Genomic DNA, 21,376 nt, shown 5'->3' with positions numbered 1-21,376 from the left:
CCTAGGGATCTCCCAGTTTCCCACCGCAGGCCCTTTCTCACTGTCCTTTCCCTTCCCTGTCACATCCTGCACCTAGAGCTATTTTGTAGGTTATACATGTTCAGTTCCTTTCAGGCTAAAAACACCCTTGCCCTAGAAGGGACCAGCTGACAGCCACCTTTTTTCTCTGCTGCTTCAACACATCCTCTTAGTGTACACATACATTGAACTGAGAGAGAATTAAATGATTGTATCGCAATCCCATTCTTCTCTTAAGCTTTAGATGTATAAGAAAAATAGGAGGAAGAGGTTTTGTGCTTATTTAGTTAATGTCTTTTAAAGAAAAATATTTTGCGGCGAGAACCCTCTGGAGGATTTTTGTTTGTTTATTTTTAGAAAAATAGCCTAGTATTTTGGAAATGAAAGGACATTTTTTTAAAATCCTGTTCTATAAAAAATACAAGATTAAATTAACCGGTATTAAGTTGGCAGCTAAATCCCTGCATAGGAAACCAAAGGTAGTATTTAACTGTCAACTCAATTCCAAAGAGATACACTTAATTACATAAAATTAAGTCAGACAGTCAGTAAAATGAAATAGGTCCCTGGAGAGCTGCTGTACTGTGCTAACATTTGCACCACACTCTTGCAATAGGAGCAGAATCCAGTTTTCTTAACTGTGAGACTGCTTGTTCCAAAATGTATCCACTTACACTAAACATATATGGTATACACAACATTGATCATGTAGGTACCTAAGGAAAGTTTTCAATAACTTCCTAAACCAGTAATCTGATATCTGTGACAATTACATGGGGTGAGTACTCTCGAAAGAGAGGCCTGTTCTTGTCAATTTACCTAAAAGTGGACTGATATCAAACATTTAATGAACACAAAGCTTCAATCCTGTTAATGTTAAGGCTCAGAACTAGTTTCATTATCTGTATACCGAGGTCACTCAAGTTGCTAACAGATGTAGGATTATATAACAGTGTTTACAGTTTTCATGTTTGTATTTGTTTAATTTGTCCTTATACGACATTTATTACTTTTTAAACAACTGATTAATTCTTGGCATAATGTTTATAAACAAAGGGTGACCACAATGCAATATCTGCATGCAGATGAAAGCAAACTTCATAGTTCTTCTAATACATGGACCAGACAGTATGGTTAGGTTTTCAAAACTACTGTCTCATTTCTTTATGCCCTATATACCACACATGCTCATGTCCACGGACTGTGATTTGCAATATGGTTCAGTCTAGGTCTTTTCTTAACACAGGGTCAATTGACTTTTTCCTTCTGTCTTCCTGCTTCCCTTCCTTTTTCCGAGCTTCATTGGACAAATATTTACAATATGTCATGTCTTGATGCCTTGACTTGTTTTCACTAAATATGCTAACGGGAAATCTTTAATCAACTTTCAGACCTGAAACAAGTCTCCCATTCCTTGGATTCATAGTGGCATAGTAGTTACATGCTCTGCCAAAAATATTGTTCAGGTAATGGACCCAAAAAGCTTTAGCACAAATTGATATTAATGTCCCATTCAATAATTATGACAACTGGGGGGGGGGAATCTGTTAAAAAAAAAAAAAAAAAAGAAAAAGACTGAGAACACTCCAAAAGGCATTCAATAGGTTGTGTGCTAATGAAATGAGGCTGACTGGTTTCTGCGCGATTGCTCCCAATAACGTTCTCTGAGAAAAGCCTTTGAACAAACAAACAAATGTACCTTTCTTGAAGAATAAGTTTGTTTTCCTTCTTCCAGAAGTCTTTGAAGTCAGAACTGAATTCATGCCAAATACTGAAGAAAGAATGTGGGGACACCTCTTTCTCTCCCATTTTTGGTTTCATACAGAAATAGGCTGCAGTTTCCAAAAAGCTGTCAAAGAAAGCAAAAACAGGAAATGTTTCAGTACCCACTGATGCAAATTTTTTTTTTGTTTTTCTTACTTAACACTGATGTAGTATTTAATTATTCTTGGTAGCAGGTCTAAAATAAAAGAATACAAAAACATAACCATTCTGAGCTCTTCGTATACAGATAGATACACAATATAAGATGATTCTTCAGCAAAGTTGGGATCTGGCATTTATCATAGGTTCTGGTTTTGACCAAAATATTTTCCATTTCAAAAGCTAAAATGAATGCACTGTCCACAGCCCTGCAAATCCAGACATCCATACCTGCCCATATACTGCTTTTCTGTTGTGTTTAAAGCTGTTTTCAAAACACAGAGTCAAAGCCTATAAAGGACTGTAAACAAAGTTCTTCAAGTTCTGTTAGATCTATACTACGACACAATTGGGTAGATCGCTTAGGTTGAAGCCTACACAGAAATGTTAAAACCCAAACCTGCTGTGTACTAAACAAGAAATGACGCAACAGAAAACTGGGCCAGGAGCAACTGTGCTAGAAAACAGGTGCTCATCATGACTCTACCAGAACGAGCCGACAACCCCTTCTGAGCACAGCAAAAGTAAAGTAGCATATTAAACACAAAAGCTACACCTCAAGTAAGAACTGCTGCTGAAATGCAAAAGTCATATTTGCAACATGGAATGAGGACTGTGACTGCAATTGAATTTAACAAATTTCTGAGTTTGAATTGCTTCTATTTTATTTCAAATTTAAACATATGTAGGAATGTTATAGGAAGCTATGGAAGAATTATTTAAAAAATTAATTGCTTGATTAACTAGTATTCCTTTTTTTTTTTTTTTTTTTTTTTTTTAACTTAATGTTCTTAAAAGCTCCAGTATTTACAAAACATTTTTCTTAGCTGAAGCTCAACACGGAAGCCTCTGGAGAATTGGTTATTTTATGAAAAATTCTATGGAAAGCTATCTCTTGAAATATAATTGTAGATGCTTTGCTCACTGATCTATTACTACTCATCGACTCCTATGATAATTTTCTATGAAACACACATCACAGTTTTAATCACTTTAATTATGGGAAAAAATGCAATTCCAGTTAAATGGATGAAAATGTCATTTTAGTCACAGAAGTTGTATCTTCATTCATGGACTATTGTAACTGGAGATAGAGTGCTTTGATAGTTGTTATAATTTAAAGTATTTAATGGTGACAACGATATACAAAGATTCAACCATTCAGAAGGGTCAGTCTCATAAAGTCTCTGTGAAACTGTTTGTCCTAGTTCTCAACACTCAATGCTCCAGTTGTTTTCCCCAACATGAAAAATAAATGTCTGCATAAATTATCCTATTTCTCAATAAAAAAGCCTACAGCTTAAAAATTTAACATCAGTTTACCAAATTCTACATAATTTTTCTCTTAATTTGTATTTCATTTTTCCATCTGCTGAAGCAAAATGAAGCTGTTGAGCAACAAAGATGCAGCACAGAAAAATATAAAAGACAAAAACATCCTCACTTTTTAACCCATTGTGTTGATACTCAAATGCCACCTTACCTGAGCGTACCATTTCTTTAGCGCTCTCAGCCTACTGTGGCACTCTGTTCTGTAAGTCAGCGCTTGGTTAATAAATAGAATGCCTTTTTTGTGGCTGGGTTTTGTTGTGTTTTTTCAAATGATTTATAGATGAGTGCTACTACTGATTAAACTAAAATATTCCATTTTACTTACCTATTTACATTTTTCCCACAGTTTTATACTGGGGAAAATATTTATCATCTATCCTGTGGTCCCACACAGAATCACTCAAAAAGAATATCCCTGGCATTTGTCAGTTAGCTGCACTATATTTTAAACTTTTTGCCTACTCTCACATATTTTCAACTTTTTGGAAGACTGCAAACATATCAGAGAGATCTTTTGGTTTTCGTCCCAAGCCCCTTCCCCCTGACTTACAGCTCTGGACCTGGTTAGTGGGGAAGTCATATAAAAGGCTCATTTGATTTTTCAGAATGAACTGGCAACATTTTTGAAGCAACATGAGGAATACAGGACAAGAGAGAAATCTGGAGGCATCAGCTGAGTCAATGGCTTATTTTTACGGAAGCTCTTTGAATGAAGGCCAGTAATGATTTACAGAACATAGAAAGATCAGAAGTTCAAATAAGAAGCCTTGTTCTGAGAAACGTGTCTTCAAACCATTTTGCAAATGACAATAATGTGAAAAGAATTTGACAGTGAATGGCCATCCTAAGCAATGCTTTTAAATTTGAGGTAACGAACTAGAATTCCCTCACAGGAAAACATCGCAAGAAACAGGAAACCAAGACAAAATAAAATTCATATTGTACAGGAGAATGCTCCAAAACCATTGATGAACAGCACTAATATTTGTTGTAGATGCAAAGGCTTCCATTAATCTTCAATTATTCCAACTGTCCTCTGGGAGCAGGAGGAGATAACCAATGTTTTTTTCTCTGGTTGCTGAAAATCTCCCTGAGGACCACTTGTATAACCAGTACGACCTTACACATGCATACAGATGTGTTTAACAGCTATAACTTAATTTCTAGGTTTATAGAGAGAAGAGAAATACTCAGCCAGGTTGCTTGCCTCCCTGGCAGTTACTTTGGGAAGTAAGGGAAATAAGCTGTGAAATGTGAAACAGCAGAGGCGTAGCAGGTTGTCATTGTTAATACGTCACACCTTTCTAATGCCCGGTAACAGCGCACAAGATATCAGCTGCCACACAGTAAGACTTCAGGGCACAAATCTCCATGAATCAAATATTTTTTCTATATATGCAGATCAAACAGTCAAGACAGTTACTATATTTTTTCCAGCCAGAGAGGTCTACCCTTATTTAGCAGTTAAGTCTCTTAGAGTACATTTAGAAGACATATGGAAACCTGCTTGCTGTACATTTGATGCTGTCATTTTTGCAGTACAAGACAAAGTGGCATAATTCACACATGAAAGACAAAGCCAATAAAGTGAATCCAAATGCATCAAATAATAAAACATGCACAGCAATAAATCCTCTATATTACCACGCTTTTTAAATATCTGATTTGGAAATGTTTACATATGTCAAACTACACATATCTCAAAGCTGATTCCAGGAGGGGACACGCATTTTAAATACAAAGAGAAATTTGGATGACATTGACATAACCCCAAGACTAGACATCATCCTTTCAGACTTCAGCCAGGCAGCAAATACCTTTTCTCTGGTGCTTTTCAGTAGGGCAGCCCATTCAAATTTTCCTGTTGATCCTTCAGCAGATTTTGAAACAAAACATCTGCAAATACCATTGATACTGTTCCTGACTATATGTGCAGGCACACAGACATTTTGAATCAAATAAGGGACTACGGTTCAGGAGGCTTTTGTTCCTATACCCAAATTAAGTTCTGCATCATACAACCTTAGGAAACTCATCTGACCTCTCTGGATTTCATTGCACCTATCTGCAAAATGAAACATTTATTACCAAACAGGTAATTGCACAGCTATTTAGTGTCCATTTCTCAAGTGAAAAGGTTTTTACTTTTCCATACTCTTAGCGAGTGTCTTAAAAGAAAAGAATGTGCATTAGAGAAGAGATAGCAGTCATGGAAGAGGGAAGGAAGGGCATGCGAGTTATTTTCAGGGATTAAAAGAGGTAAAGGAGGTCACTGGCTTTGCTTCAAACAGCCTGACTCTTCAAGCGTGATCAAAAATAAGGCAGTGATGTTCACACCACTGTCTTATCCTGACATGGCAAAAGCCAGAATTCTTTTAACAGATTTCAGGCTGGGTTTCATATCCCTCATGCTGGCCCTGAAGGAGAATTAAATAACATCAACTGTCTCAAAACAATGGAAGAGTTGCTCATCCCTGACAAGTGAGGAAGGAAATAAGATCAAGAAAGATGGTTAGTTCCTTTTCTCCTTTTCTCTTCTTCTAATTTCCTTGGTTCAAGTGTTTGTGTAATTCAGAAAAATCACTGCAGACTGACATGACTGAGCTCACTGCTTACTCAAACGTGGAAATTTGATGAATGAATCACTGGACTTTTCTGTGTGCTCCCTTGTGTACAACTATGAGACTATGTAAATGATTTTTCTGTTTGGGAAGGAAGGAATGGATGCACTAACAGCCAAACCAAATTTAATCATGTGAGAAAGAAAAGAAGCCATTCACATTGCAAATGGCTCATTGACAGCATTTCTAGCTAATAGATCTGATCCATTAGGAATATTTTAAGACCAGCTATGGATTATTCAGTTTTTTTCCATTCCATTCTAAAGCCAGTTAGCAAGCGGTTGCAGACGATGATTCAGATTCAAGTCTGCTGTGTGCAATGCATTGGCCAGTTTATAAATATGTACAACATATGTTTGTACACATGCATGTATGTATGTGAATGTATGCAGTACGTCAAGCAAAAGGAGAGGGAGAGGAGATAGAGCAGCTGGCAACTACAAAAATACTTCTTTTGCTAAAAAAACCCCCAAACCAAAAAACCAAAACACAACGATAAGGAGACAAATCAACAATATTAAGCATCAGACAGCAGTAGTTTCATCTCAGCATCATTTGATCAGGCTTCTGTGGCCAAACAAATAGCAAAGTACCCATAGGTACAGACATGCCCTGGCTGACCTTTCTGAGCAACGGTGAACACGTGCACAAACACACACGCATCTGGTTTCCCCAAACTAAATCACCTGCAAGAGTAAAGATTTGTTTCAATGTGGATTTAAAAGCAGAAAAAAACGTTTCTACAATTCTGCAAGAGAGATTCTGTACTGTTTAACAGATTATGTATTTTGGTTGGAGTTCGAACCTGGATATTCTTGACTACTTGGGTTTGGCTTTATAAACTGTTAAGCATCATTTATGTCCATTTGAGATTAAGAACAGGTAGTCTTAGTGGTGAACCTGTGTTAGCTTTGTGAAGCAGCTGTGTTTCAGAAACAGTTCTGAGTCAGGCAGGAGCTGCTAAAGTACATTTTAGTTCGATTAAAGTCACAAGTAAAATTTAGAACTAAGCATAGTCTACCAAAAGAAAGAAGGTAAAAAGGGGAGAAAAGACTATATGTGGCTCTTACTACTTTAAATCTGACGTGAGGTATATTTAAAGCCAAACTGAGTTGGCAGGCATATAAGCCTGTTCAGAGTGTTGATCCTGAATTGATGACTACATAGGGAAGATAAGTACAGTATATAGGTATTAGTACTTGCTTCCTGGAAAAGTTAATTGTATGAATTGTCATATTAATTCTTGTTTTGTTTTATAAAGGTACATATTTTCTTTGTGTTTTCAACATCTGAAAGCATTAATGAGAGTTAGTCTTAAGAGAGAATACCAAGCAGTTCAACAAAGTCACACAAAATTCTATAAAATGAAACAGAACCAGCATCCTGGTTATTGAGATAGCACAAGGCTCTGAGGAAACTTAATATGCACAGCATCCTAAGAAGCGTCTCATTTTCTATTAACATATTTTGTTGAGGGTCCTCTCTGCACTATAACTTTATATCACTTTCTTCAGCTTTTTTTTTTTTTTAAAGTATCATTGCCTCCCCTCAGTGCTGTCCCTTATCCTGCATAATTAGAAGTGAGAAAATATAAAAGTAAACATAGGTTCATTCAAAATATCTAGTACTTAAATGTTGGTAAGAAATTTCTTGGGGTCCTTCCCCCCCCCCTTTTTTTTTTTAAGTAAGAAAAGTATCTTTCCTATATTAAAAAGAAAGTTGAGATAATATGCCAGCTTAAGTCAGCTGCCAGAATCATTAATCTTTTCTTTCATTTGCCAATTTATATTGTGTAACTATGGATTTTGTAATATTGTTCCTTAGAAAACAAAGGTCTCAAGAGATTTTTCCTTTCCTCTAAAAAAAACCTGCCAAAAATTTGCAATGTTTTGAGTCCTAAGTCATCTCCCTCATCTCTAGTCCCTTGCCTCCTATAAATTCATATTAAACAGAAAAGTGTTTTACTGCTCCAACTAGATGAAAATTAACAGCTTCAACAACAAAAAAAATCTTCTACCTTTGAGGTACCATTTTTACCCCACAGCAAAAGCCCAACAAAAAGCATCCAAAGTAAAGAACAGGAAATTATGTTTTGACAGGCCAGCCTGCCTTGTTCATGAGAATTTTGATTCCCCCCCCCCCCCCCATACTAGGAATGCTTTATAGCTTTAATATTCATCAACAATGATCAATATTATCAGTTCTACACATTGATTAGTAACACAAATGCACAACTTAGGTATTTTATACTTTATGACATACACTGAAGGCAGCAGACCCAGTAACTGAAGCAGAGCATATACTGTGACACAGATTGTTAAATTCAATAGGTATCACCAATATAACCTTGCACTTAAATATTTTAGGAAAACTAAAATTTTTAGAGGACTGATGAACTCATGGAGTTAGCTATGAATAAAACCTTCACATATCAGATTGCCATTTCAACCTCAGTTCAAACTGTGATTCCAGGCCCTTATATTTACATCATTCAATGGGTAGGTATTTTTTTAGTCCTGTCTTTCAGGAACAAAGTCCCTCATAATAGGGCTAGCAAAGTAGCAAAATAATATGGCCATAACTAATTTAAATCATAGTTTTTTTGGAAGGTGAATTTAAGCACCCAGATTTTCACAATCTGTTTATTTTAGAAATTAATTTTATCAGGTCCAGATTAAGGTATATCGGCTGGGCAGGATGAAGAAACTTGCCACATCACTTCTTGTTGCTTGTATCTTCTGGAAACATTAGGTTATCACGGATCACAGTTAACACTACATCTTAAAAGTATTCTTCAAGATTTTCCTTCTCTGGTTTTATTATTTATTTTTTCTTCTTATTTTTATTCTCATTCTTCTCTAAAACACTAGGCTACAACCTGGTCCCTGTATATGCTTTGTTTTGGTTTGGTTTGGTTTGGGTTTTTTTTTGCATTGCTCTGATGTAAGCAAATGCTCCACTTACGTAACAATGCCATCTTTTATCCGAGGTGACACAGGATTAGGTGCTAAATTATGTCACAAACAGGATGGAGCTACCTTGGCAGACAGAACTTTTCTGATGACAAAAAAATACTGTGTTTAAAAAGACATTCTGCACAGACTGAGTCAGCCTCCAGCCATTTGAAAATCAAAGGTCAGGAAATATAGGTTAGAGGTATTTTTGCTACCTTCACTATATCATGTACAAAGTATTCATCAGCCACAGCTCACCCAGTAATTGGGGTTTATGTGAACCCAAATTCTATTATGCATATTTAAAGGTTTTGCCTCTGTTCAAGAATATTATTCAGATTAAAATATGAACTGAGATAATACATTAGAAACAGAATACATTAGAACCTTGGGTTCTTTTTTGTCCCTGACAATTGTATTCTAACAGGCCACTCAGAGAAAAAAGCAAACATTTTTTAGCATGACTCTTCTAATGCATTTTTAATTTGCATGTGTTTTCTCCTGTCATTTTAAAATGATAGTTTTAAACAGGTTCAAACTTTCGCTCAAAAACCGGGCTTGAGGTATTTACAGTTCCCTAGATGCATTGGTGTTAGCTGCAATGCACCGTAATCTGCATGCTTTGCATGAACGTGTAGGTTCTCTTTCTCGGAGTTTAATACTTTTAATTTTATGTTAGTGTGGATATCATGCCCATGCATGCCAGCTAAGCTGTTATGTAGACACATGGATAGCTCTGTGCTAAACTGGGCGTATACAATATGAGCATGCGTAAAACATGTCATGTAATTGTGTGCACTGGAAAGTCAGGCCCAGTAACATATCCAAGAGAAAACTATTTATCTCTCTTAAAAAGACTAACATATAAGCTTCAAACATATTAAATAATCCTTGGCCAGTTGAACTTGAAGAAATAATAAGGTGCCAGTAGACACAGAATACAGTGGTAGAATGAATTTCAACAGCAGTGATCTGACACACAAGCTGCTAGCCTCAGTGCTGTGAGAAACAGCTAAATGCCTCATGTTAAAGCCCAACTTGTCTCCAGGTGTTTCTGTTAACACACCTCATCTTCACTGTCTAGTGCAATAGAGGCCTTCTGAGCAATCATTATTACTTAAAGAGGTTATAATTACATATGGAGGTAGTGTAACCGTTGTGTACTAAATATTGTATTAAAAGTTTTATTATGTTTTTTCAATTTATTGACGTCAACCTCAGCCTTGCAATCTGCCTGCTCCCCTGGTATGGTTCACTTTTATAACTGAAATTCATGCAGGGTCAAGGTCAGAGTTACCTAACAAAATAAGAAGAAATTTGCCTTAAACCTAGAGCGGATTATTTAGATATCTGGACAGAAACCACACAGATGCTTTACCAGATTTCATGTACATATAATATTAACCCACGCTCTAAGAATATAATCCAGCATAGATTAAATTTAATACATGTGCATTTACAAAAACACACTCTAAAACTAACAAGTGAAATGAATCTACAGGTCTGATTGGGAGTATTGTCATGTGCTCTTTCTATTTTGGTGCTCAAGTCAAACTTAGGTTTCAGTTTCTATTCTTTGAAAATTATAGAATAAAAATGCTCTGAAATACTTGGGTATTATAGAACATTCTAGCATTTTAAATGTTCTGTGATGCAGTTTCATCTTAACCCTTCGGGGTTGCTCTGAAGAGCGTTCTTACTTAATTCAATGTACAAGAGCTCTCTCCTTAACATGCATGAACACAGGATTCCCTAATATAATCAAAAGCCAGAGCAACTATGAATGGAAGAAATCCAGCCTTTGGAGAAGACAGAAATGTTCACAGGGGGCTTTCATATTCTTAGAATCAATTACAACAAAATCCCACGATAACAAATTGAAAGACTTCAAAATTTGGGTTGATGATGTCAGATTGAAAAGGTCTTTACATGTATTTTTCAGATGTTAGGCATTTATGATTGACCTCCCGACTTATCCCAATACATTCTCGTCATAGTAGTGACAGTATCTTTGTTTAGATGAGTAGAGAAAAATGGGTAGCATTTTCTATAAGGATCAAGTTTAAATGAAAATGTGGCAGCCATTGGAATTGATGGAAAGATTGCAACAAATAACCATATCACTCTGGATATGCGAATCATCGATATTCACATATCCAAGGCAAAGCTAAATAAACCATACTCCTTTGGCCTAAGAACACTCTCTCATGTCTGGAGGAGCTGTTCCCATCCCTTCCAAGGATTACACAAAGGCTTCATGGTGTTTCTGGTCTGGGGTGACCATTGCCCTAGTTGCTTCTTTTGGGGTGGAGAAGGAACTTTAACCTCCTCAACAGACTGACTAAGGTAAAACCATCTTTCAGGCAGCAGTTGAGAAAAGAAGTGGGTGCAAGTTACCCCATGAGAAGCGTTCATTTAAGGAACAGTGCAGAAAGGATCTGGCTCACTAAAGCTGTTTCTGAATCTAGCTTGTTAAGGAAGACAAGAAACAAGGCAACGAGGCTGAGGAACAAACTGGGGAAGAGTAAAGAGGCAACAATTTTTTTCCTAGTCACTTAATCTCCATATGTGACAAGCACAGTGGGGTTTCAGCAGTAGGCTGAGGCAAGACCTATACTGTGGAGGGGCTGATGGCAGCCTTCCATCAGCTGGAAATTATTATGGAAGGAATGACCTATATTGTACAAGTTATTACTGGATAGTTCCCAGATGAGTTAATGGAATTGTGACCTAATTAAACCACATCCCTGATGTTCTGCTTTACTATTTGCATATACATGACAACAGCAATATAATATAATAATCCTTAAAGTAAATCTTAAAATACAGCAAGGAAGAAAGCAACAACTGTAGTGGCAAATCAATATAAGAGAGTAAAAGCAGAAGTGTTATCCACATTTAAGTCACAGTCATTGCAGATGCGAACACTATACTGTGAGGGTCTTAGGAAACAATCTAACTAAATAGCTCAGGTAGACAGTATGCTGAAGCATAATCAGAAGCTGATGCACAATGGGGAGGCACTGGAGCTAATCACACGTACACACATACACAAGCGCATTTTACTGTAGCTGTAACAGCTCAAGAGGAATATCTTGAATTTTTGAGGACTACTCAGCGAAACCACCTGCTGGACATAAACTGGAGGTCAAAACAATGTACCACATTTAAAGATTTTAATTTCTGTATTTTTTACATTCATTTTATTAGTTACATGATTCTTCTCTTAGTTTTTTCTAATCCTGAATTTAATGCTATAGCATTGGGTATGATCAGACCCCAGTTATTTTAACTATATTGTTATCAGTGTTACTTAGCTGTATTATTATCAATGCCACTTAGCTATGTAACTGTATTTGCACCTTAAACTAATATCCTTTATCTTTTACTGTAAGATCTAAGAATAGGTCCTCTACATAAACTGTAGAATAAATTGCATAAAGATGAGTTTATGTTGCAGAATATTAGGTCACTGAATTGTACCCCAGTCTGTTAAAAGTTTATTACCATTTGTTCATACTAGCACTGGTTGTCATTAAATGCAAACTAATTTAAAACCAATAAAATATTTTTTTTTTTTTAAGCAAGCAGCCCAACATCTTTAAAAGAAAAGAATTTTCTCACTGATAAAAATCAATCGTGCAAATGGTTAAGGACTTACAGTCATTTGGCAAATATTTTCAGAAAAGGACAAAGACTTCATCTTTCAGGGAAAGATCAATGACCCATATTTCAGAAGAGACTTTCTGACATAACTGAACTGCCGGCTAAGTTTCCATTACTGCATATTTACAGGCCCTGATATTTTGTCAGAGACAGGATACTAAACTAGAATGATCCAATCTGTTTAACAGTCTGTAAGCTTCTTCTATACACATTTCCTTTGCTCACCAATTATTTACTTTTTGCTGATGCAACTAATGTATACCTACAGTCTGAAATGTATTACCATGAGCAATTCAAGTCTGCATGCGGGGAGCCACACAGCGAGAAGAGAGACCTAACAGTAAAGGAACCAGCAAAGGATGAATGGCCAAAGAGTAGTGAAAGATGGAGTCCAACAGCATATTCTTGCCTTTCAGTTAAAAGTGGTGTGCTGTGTTTTTTTTAAACTACATACCTCTCTCCATTCTGAGCTTTTCACCACTTTATTTCAATCATTAACTCAATTTTCACTTTAACTTTACAGTTCACTTTTGGAAACAATCCAAACCATTGTGTGGAGGGTGGCAAGGCAGGAGGAACATTTACTGTTTTAAAGGATTACCAGACTTAGGTGCTACATTTCTAGGTGTTGCTTTTCAGCAGTGCCATTGTACCATACTGTCTGCTATTTCTCTAAGTGTCATCAACTTGTCAGCTCATAAGCAGGTGTAAAGCTTTGTTCCTCTCCAAGTCTCACGTTCAGTGAAGCCAATGGAAGTCTGCAAAGAGTGTTGTGTCAGGAGTACTTTTTTTGCAGGGAATTTAAAGGTAAACCTTTCTCTTCAAAATTAACGTCATTTGTTGCTACAGCAAAGAAAGCAACAACACATTGCTAAATGGATTATTAAAAGTCCTGAAAACAGAAGAGGTGCCTGGGAGGCTGCACTCAGGAAGCACTTAAAAGATGAAAAATCACTGGAATGTGCAAGTAATGGGGGCAAATTATAAAATAAACCAAATAAAAATATCCTGACACGGGAAGATGAGTGTTCCATATCCAGCCACACACATCCTAAATTCCCCAGTTGATACTTATGTCAGAAGGCAGAAAGTCCTCTGTTTGACTTTTTATAAAACAAATATATATTCTCATAATGCATTGAGATTTACTGAAGAACAGATTAAATTCTCAGATTTGATAAAATCAGTGAGGTACACAAAGCCATAATAGTGAGCAGCATTTCTGTCTATCCAACCCTCATTAGGCATCACAGCAGGAAAAACAGGTGAACAGTTTCACCGCAAATCAAGCCATCATTATATGGGACTGTTGTCTTAATGACCTATGTTATCACTTCAAGCAGGGTTATGCTATCTGAAATATTAGAAATAAAAGGATCTGTGGTGTTCTTAAGAGATTCTCAGCATACATTGCCTCTCACGTGAGTGCAGTATGAGTAAACATAAACAACAATTTTCAGTGCTACTGCACTGAATTTAGAATCCAATGCTTCATTGTTTGACTGAGAGATAGCAGGAAGAATTGAAGATCATCTGACTGTGTCTCAGGTCTAAAACAAACATCTCTAGTTCAATTTGTGAATGATTCCTGAGGTGTTATGCCAAGAAGAGACAAATCATTGCAGGTAGAGGGGAAGAAAAAAGAAAAAGATAATCTTAACTATTTCAGTGGAACAGAGATCAGTGTTACCGTCTGGATTTATTTTCTTCTAAAAAAAGACCTTAATCTGGAAGCCTTCCAAGGAGATCAGAACTCAATACTGGGTAAGGTATTATAAAAAAGTAATAAAGCTACATGCAATTCCTTCATAGCTATTCAGCTGAATAGAGGTAGCAAGGCAGAGAATTAGGACCTTCAGCTGCACTGAATGCTGTTTCTGGTAATGTTAGTCAGGTTGTTTAGCTGTTGCTTCTTCAGAAATGAAGTGCAAGAAGAGGAGTAACCAGCTCATTTCTGATTATAAGCCAGCAAGATTATACTACTGCTGTTGCTATGGCCTTTTATCCTAGCACAGTAAACAAGACATCAGCTACCATATTACTTTTGACAGTAACTTTGATGTAATCTTGGTTCCTACTTGCTGTGGATACTGTAGTCAAACTCTATCTTGTTCTAAAATTGTATTAAGCATACCTGGAAAAAATAGTGCTTCTAATTTTGTCTTCCTGCTTAAAGAAAATCACATCTTGAAAGATTAGAGATATTTAAAGCTAAGTAAATGAAAATACAGAAAACAGAGGACGTATTTGGTGCTTGGTGGAAAGTGTGCTGTATCTCCTAATTTTCAAAGATGCTAAATTTTAATTATAAAGTTGTTTAAATGTTATATACAGCTGTGTGAATTGAGCATATAGCTATGCATCTTGGAACAGAGGACATAATCTAAAATTAAAAAAAAAAGTGCCAAATTGTGGACTTCTAAAATACGGAAGCATCTCTTTCCCTCCTCTCCCTCTCCTGTTTTACTTCTTTCCCCTCCCCCCCAAACCAGTGTTTTTTACTTTAACTTGTCAAGTATTTCACAGTTTCTCAAGTATTTAGCAATGAGGATCTAATTGGAAAGTGCCAGGTTCTTTCTTATTACACTTTATCAATATTGTTAAGGGAATGATGTAATTGTTTGGGGTTTGGTGAAGACATTCCATGTCACTTCAGTGTTAATACCAGGCTGGAGCCTTCCTTGTCTGCCTGCGTAAGCTAGATAAACACAGACCTGTGTGCTTTCTTCTCATCTCAGGATACTTACTCAGAGAGATCTTGGAACATATGCCTATTGCGAGCTAAACATTTCACTTTTCATTTTATCCATGTGCCAGAAATCCATTCCTTGGATAAACACTTTACATACTGACACTCTTAAAGTCACTAAACACGATAAATAAAGAGAGAATACATCATTTCAAAACAGATTAAACATTTTCTCACTTGTGACAAATGAACAGCTATACACTGCATGGAGTCCCTGGAGCAGACATTCCATTTTCTTTGTCTTTATTTTGTGTGGAAGATTAACTTTCCATTTCAGCTCATCTATTGCACAACTGAGCTTTTCTAAAATACACATTGCTGCATTTTCCCCAAATCATTATTCATTTTGGTTGTTATTGCTGCAAGAGCTTTTCTTTTAGACTTTCGTATTTTTACGGAGATATCAGTGTTAATATTTTGTGCTCAAACTAACAAAAAAAAAAAAAAGAAAATTTGTAGTCTTTACTGAAAGCTAAAGAAATGCTATCGCAGGGTAGACCTGAACTTATACATGGGCTGAAGTTATTAACTTCAAAAAGGAAAATCCAAGCACGTTAATCACATTAATTTTGCTCCATCTAATCCATCACTTTTCCTTGCACTACTTGCTTGTCTAGTCATCCTATGCATTGCTGTTCTACCTATGATTAGCCAAATGTAACTAATCTTTTATTTAGCTTTTTAAGCTCTCATCTTCTTTTTCCCCACCCCCACCAAAAAAGATCCCAAGCATTTTATTTCTAAGCCCAATTAAGGATCTTCGTGAAATAAACACACATAATACTAAAACTATACCATGAAGCTATCTTCAATATTTTAACAAATACCCCTAATCTGATTAAGAATTTCAGTGGGAAGGTGGAAGAAAGAAAGAGAAATGTTGCCTAGATAATAGTAAAAAATAACTTTGCCCTAATGTTGTCCTAGCATAATTCCTCATGTGTTCCACAAAAGGTTTTGCGTGTGATGTTATCCTTGCTAGATAGTCACAGTAAAGAGGAACAATGAAGCTGAATTTTCTTCTTTGACAAACTACTATGTAAAAGGAGCTGCTGCACTCAACATAGTGGGAGAAGAAAGAAATAGGACAAGTTGGAAGGAGCAGACCAAGCTCAATGAGAATCCAGGGAGCAGTTTGCTTTCTTCCCCCATATTGTGGATGCTAGATATACCCATAGGAAGTTTTTTATTTGATGGTTCCAGTGCAGTCAGGGGAAAAAAAATAAGAATGGAGAGTGAATTAGACACCAGAAGACAGTGACAAGTCACAAGATTTCTGAACAGACTGCAGATTCCCCTTGTCCTTAGAAATCTGTCAGCTTTGGACATGTAGTCTAATCCATTTTCCACAGGAGAAACAGTTTCCTTAAAAGAGCAGTCTCTTCTCCTGACTGCAGTTTCTTCTCTCAAAGTTTTATTGTGAAGAAGATTTTTAAGGATAAGAATTATGTAACTCAGCAGTTAAACAAACCTAAAAATGTCAGGAATGCCTTTCATATACTTGAGCAATAGGTATGATACTAAGCCAAAGCAATACTCCCTTTGTTCCATTTTCATGATGGAAGCATCATGATCCCACATCACCGATGTACCACTCAAGGACCTACCATCTTCTTACAAGTAAGAAGGGAGCTTCCTGTGGCAGAGGAACATCCACTCTCCCCTGGGCTTCCTTTCCAGGTACTATCTTTAGTACATGGCCCAAGGAAATAGACAGAAAATGTGGTGCTGTACCAGGAAAGATGTCAACTGCACTGTGGCATTACAGCAGGTAGCAAATTTGGGAATCGGGGCCACAGAATGGCTAACAAACCGTAAGAAAAACTAGAACCTTTTATAGTGGTATATTTTACTGGAATCCTATTGAGAGACTTTCCAGGTCTGGGAATATATAACGAATATATTCATTAGCATATATTCAGTGGCAGTTGTAGCTAGTACAAAAAGAAGATGCTATTTTTAGCGAAAGGAAAACAAACGCAGACTGTCAGTTTCACTAAATCTGGACTATAAATGTTGTGTGTCTTATTTTGGTCCTTTGCTGGGACAGATAAAAATCTGTCCCATTTAAACATTGCTTCTGGAGAACACTGCCAAAAAATCAGAAGAAACCGCAAGTTGTGCAATGCAGTGAAGTTCCCAATTTTGAAAACTCTCTCAACTGCACACATCTGTAACAAAATTTAATGAAGTATTTTGCTTTTTGCCACAAAAAACTATTTGAAGATCCATTAGCAATTCCACAAAGGAAATCACATTTAATTATACATATCATTAGTACATTAAAAAAACGGTTTCCATTCTTTATTTTAAAGCACACATTTTATAAGCACAGAAGATGTTACCTAATGAATAATAGTTGTCTGGGGAATACTACATGTCTGTCAAATCACCACGATTCTGGTGTAGTACAAACAGTTTTCTCTCAGTCCAAATGGTATATTCTGAATTTATTTGTACATAAGGTACATGCATTTTCCAAAAGACGGGCATCGTGCAATATTTCTCTAAAGGTAGGCTGCATGTCTATATTCCTTCAATTTTTTTTCCTAATTGTCAAATTAAAATTGACAATAAATATCACTTAGTTTTCTGAGTGCATTTATTTCACTATTCAATAATAAGATAATGCTGGCTACCAATACAGCAGCTTCTACCAAAACACATTTTTCAAAGAAAGGTTTTACTGCATTGTTCTTTCTTACCTTTTATGTGCTTCTGTCAGTGACTTCTCTTCATTTTCTTGGTCTATTTTAGCTGTAAAAATACAATCAAAGAATTAGCTACAAGGTAAAAGATAAAGATTTTTTTCAGGATAATGTTCATTGTAAATATGTCTTGTATAAAATGTATAGAAACCACCTGAGGTTGCTGTACTCATGTACAGCAATTTTGAAAGAAAAACCAAAAAAACCCCAAAACCACACAAACAAAACTACATTAATTTTGATATCCCTATTAAAAAAAAGAAACGAAAACAAAACCCACAACCACAAAAAAAACTCGAAGCAAGTTTTGAAAATTAAGAAAAAAATCTTGCAGTAATATAAACAACAACCAAGTCCTGAAAGTGATTTAAAAACAGATCTGAAAGAATGATTCTGAAAATGTAACAAATATGGGAACTGGTCTACCAAGAGGAGGAAAAGCTGAGTGAAGAACCGGACGGATTCAGCCTTATAGCTTTTCTAAAAGTTGCTTGATAGTTACAAATAAAAGGTCTCTTCCTTCTCCCTGTGCATACCATCTCCCTGCACACACATCAGTGAAGTACTAGAGCCACAGTGGGCCCATATTGAAAACATGACTGTTTTTATATGAAGGAAATTATCATTTGGTGATCGTGTGAAGGACATTAAAAATAGGAAACTGTCATTGCCACCCATTGGTGAAAAATGATCTATTTTCCATGTATTCTCTCATATTTTATTTTGTACCCATCTAAGTTAAATGAAATGGGTATTCTGATACACAAAGTCTACAAGAACATGCATATTAACTTAGGCATCACCAATGTGCAAAGTGATAGTACAAACTGCTCTGTGCATGTGTGCTTAGGTGAGATTTATACTTATATAGTCATTCAGGTAGCACAACTTAAATCCCATTTAAGATCTGCATGCTTTAGCCAAAAGCATTTTACTTTGGAACTTGATTCCCCTTTTCAGTCTGCTGGACTACTGGCCTGCTAATTTGCAAGCAGAATTTTAAGATTCCCAAGGGTCAGTGGGTTTTGGGACATGAAGAGGCTCTGAACTGTCCTGGAAACAAATGTCAATGGTACAGAATTCATACAGAAATCTAAAAAAGAAGAATAAACCTTTAAGCTATTTTTCATTCCACTTTCCCCGTATAGCTCTACAACAATAATTCATTAAAATTATTTTTCTACATTGTAGACACACTGCCTTTGAAAAAGGAAATCCTGATTTTAAATTTAGCAAAAATGAGAAAGGCAATGGAATTATTAGGGGAAAAAAGATAACCACTATTTTTCGTTACAATGTTTCAATTAACAGCACTTTATAAACATATACTAACAGTAAAATAGACATGTGAAATCTGTAGCAAAGATACACAAATGGAGTTTCCCTGTTCTTTCCCCAGTCAGAACAAGGATCAGAGCTATGTCTGATGCTGCAAATGCTTTTTATTAGTAGTAATGTAGTCTGCTGAGTAGGGTGAGCAGTGCCTGGACGTTTGCAGCAGCAAACATTGTATTTAGTAATCGTTACTTGAAGACTTGGGCTCCATCATTGTTTTGCTGAAAGTGAAAAAAATCCCAGCAAACCACAGAAAACTTGAGGGAGAGCTGGGTAAATGTTCTCAAGGAAATTCAAGAGCACGTGAAGCCTGCCTGATTACAGGTTTCAGTACCGACTTGAAACTCAGCCCAGATTCTTCAAAAGGTTTGTGAGGGCTCACAACCCTTTTGAGTGAACTTGGGCCCAGTGTTGAGTGAATCTGGGCTGACTTAGAGTTTTTCTTGAAAGCCTTGCCTTGCTTTGGATATGAAACCAGGTGAAACCTGGCAGCTTTGACAGAATTTCATTAATATTTTTTTTTTTCTTACTTCAATCCTGAAAGTCAAGGTATGACTTGTAAAACCATATAGTGCAAGAGAGAGGAAACTGCACACAAACTCCCTGGATGGAGGAAGATCCAAAATCCAATTCTGCATTAATGCTTTCACTAAGTATCTGTGGATACAACTTTTAAAATAAATAATTCCACTAGTGAAAAATGTAATTTGGACTCCTTTCGGTTAAACAATGCTTGGAAATGGAGGCTAGCAAGTTCCAGCCTAAGACAGTCTTTTAGTACATACATCATATTCGTAGGATATAACACTTTTTATGATTTCCAGGATTGATAAGACATAATCTGAGCTGTCTAGTTTTGTTTTTTCTTCCTTATTTCAACTGTTCTGCACATGCTTACAAACATTTATCCACCAGCAATGGAGCAAATATTTCACAATTTACTTTTTGAAAGAGTGCAAGCACAACATATTACACTAGGCTTATCAAAGCATGCCAGAATGTTCCCATTTTGGAGCAAGTTTTGTTTCAATTAAAAAGGAAAGTTACTATGGTCCAGAGAGGAAGAAAAAAAAAAATACTTCAGGTATCTGTACTTTTAATCATTTCATAGAGAATGGGTATTACACAATTAAAAGAATCTTGAGAATCCCTGAATGATGCAGGTGCATGTAATAGCTTTTTTAAAAAAAGTAATAAGTACATATGCATAAGGCAGCTACCATACCCACAGAGAGATTTCATCCTGCATCAGGTCACCTCTTGGCATTAAACAGAGTCTTGCAAGGGAAGAATTTTCTCTAAAAAAGAATTCCCTTGTAGTCTGTTCCAAATACATGATGACACTTCTAAACCTTTTGCGTGTTATCAAAAGGATATTATTCAAGTGTAAATCTGACTTGCAATCCCTTTGCTTTTTCATTTTTCTAGACATAAGTTAAAGAAGAGTATGAAAACAATTCTGCTTCCACAAACAGGTGGCACCAGTGAAAGAGAAGAAAAGATGGTATGTACACTCAGGGATCCATCCCTGTCCAAAGAAAATATTCAGATGACTGCTTTTGCACTAGTATACAGTAAACATCTGAAAGCTGTGGACAATGGCTAGTCAAAGGCATGCATTGAGATTTAACCAGCAATGCAAGAAAGCCTCCTGTTATCAAAACCACAGAAGTCTTTCTATCACCTGGATACAATGGAATAACTATTAGATGTTGAAGGTTCCTATAACTTCTGGAACTGGCCACTAATATGATCACCTGATATTAGTAGTTATTGGTATTTTGCTCTGAACTCAGCGCCCCATTGGTAAACTGCTTTCAACTAATTTTTCCTGTTTGAGTAGGGGAGGAAAAGAAATTCAGAGTTATGACAGATTCAGTTGAAGTGTCCCAGAGTGCATTAGACTTTACCATTTCATTCAATATAATGCATCTTTACTGTCACTTCTTCCTCCAAAGCAGTTCATCACAACTGTAAAGAGAGTGCCTGAAAGGCACCAGTTTGGCATTCTTCCTTCTTGGCAGCCTATATCAATTAGGTGCTAAGTACCAGCTGCAAGGTGTCCACCTT

The 21,376-nt window shown here is 36.3% G+C and overlaps 1 protein-coding gene across 2 annotated transcripts in view; it reads right to left on the bottom strand.

Annotated features, from left to right (window-relative positions):
• FMN2 (formin 2) overlaps positions 1-21,376 on the bottom strand; it is a 168,213-nt gene that overhangs the window by 16,901 nt on the left and 129,936 nt on the right. For both annotated transcript variants that reach the window (XM_076334185.1, XM_076334186.1), the window contains 2 exons: positions 17,969-18,020; positions 1,718-1,867 (listed from right to left, as the gene is read on the bottom strand). In XM_076334185.1, coding sequence (XP_076190300.1) covers positions 1,718-1,867; positions 17,969-18,020 — 202 coding nt within the window. The remainder of the gene's footprint in view (positions 1-1,717; positions 1,868-17,968; positions 18,021-21,376) is intronic.

This window comes from Aptenodytes patagonicus, chromosome 3 (genome assembly GCF_965638725.1).
Source record: "Aptenodytes patagonicus chromosome 3, bAptPat1.pri.cur, whole genome shotgun sequence".
NCBI classification, from domain to species: Eukaryota; Metazoa; Chordata; class Aves; order Sphenisciformes; family Spheniscidae; genus Aptenodytes; species Aptenodytes patagonicus.
The sequence above is the reverse complement of the archived record's forward strand: the minus strand, read 5'-3'. Positions and strand labels throughout refer to the sequence as shown.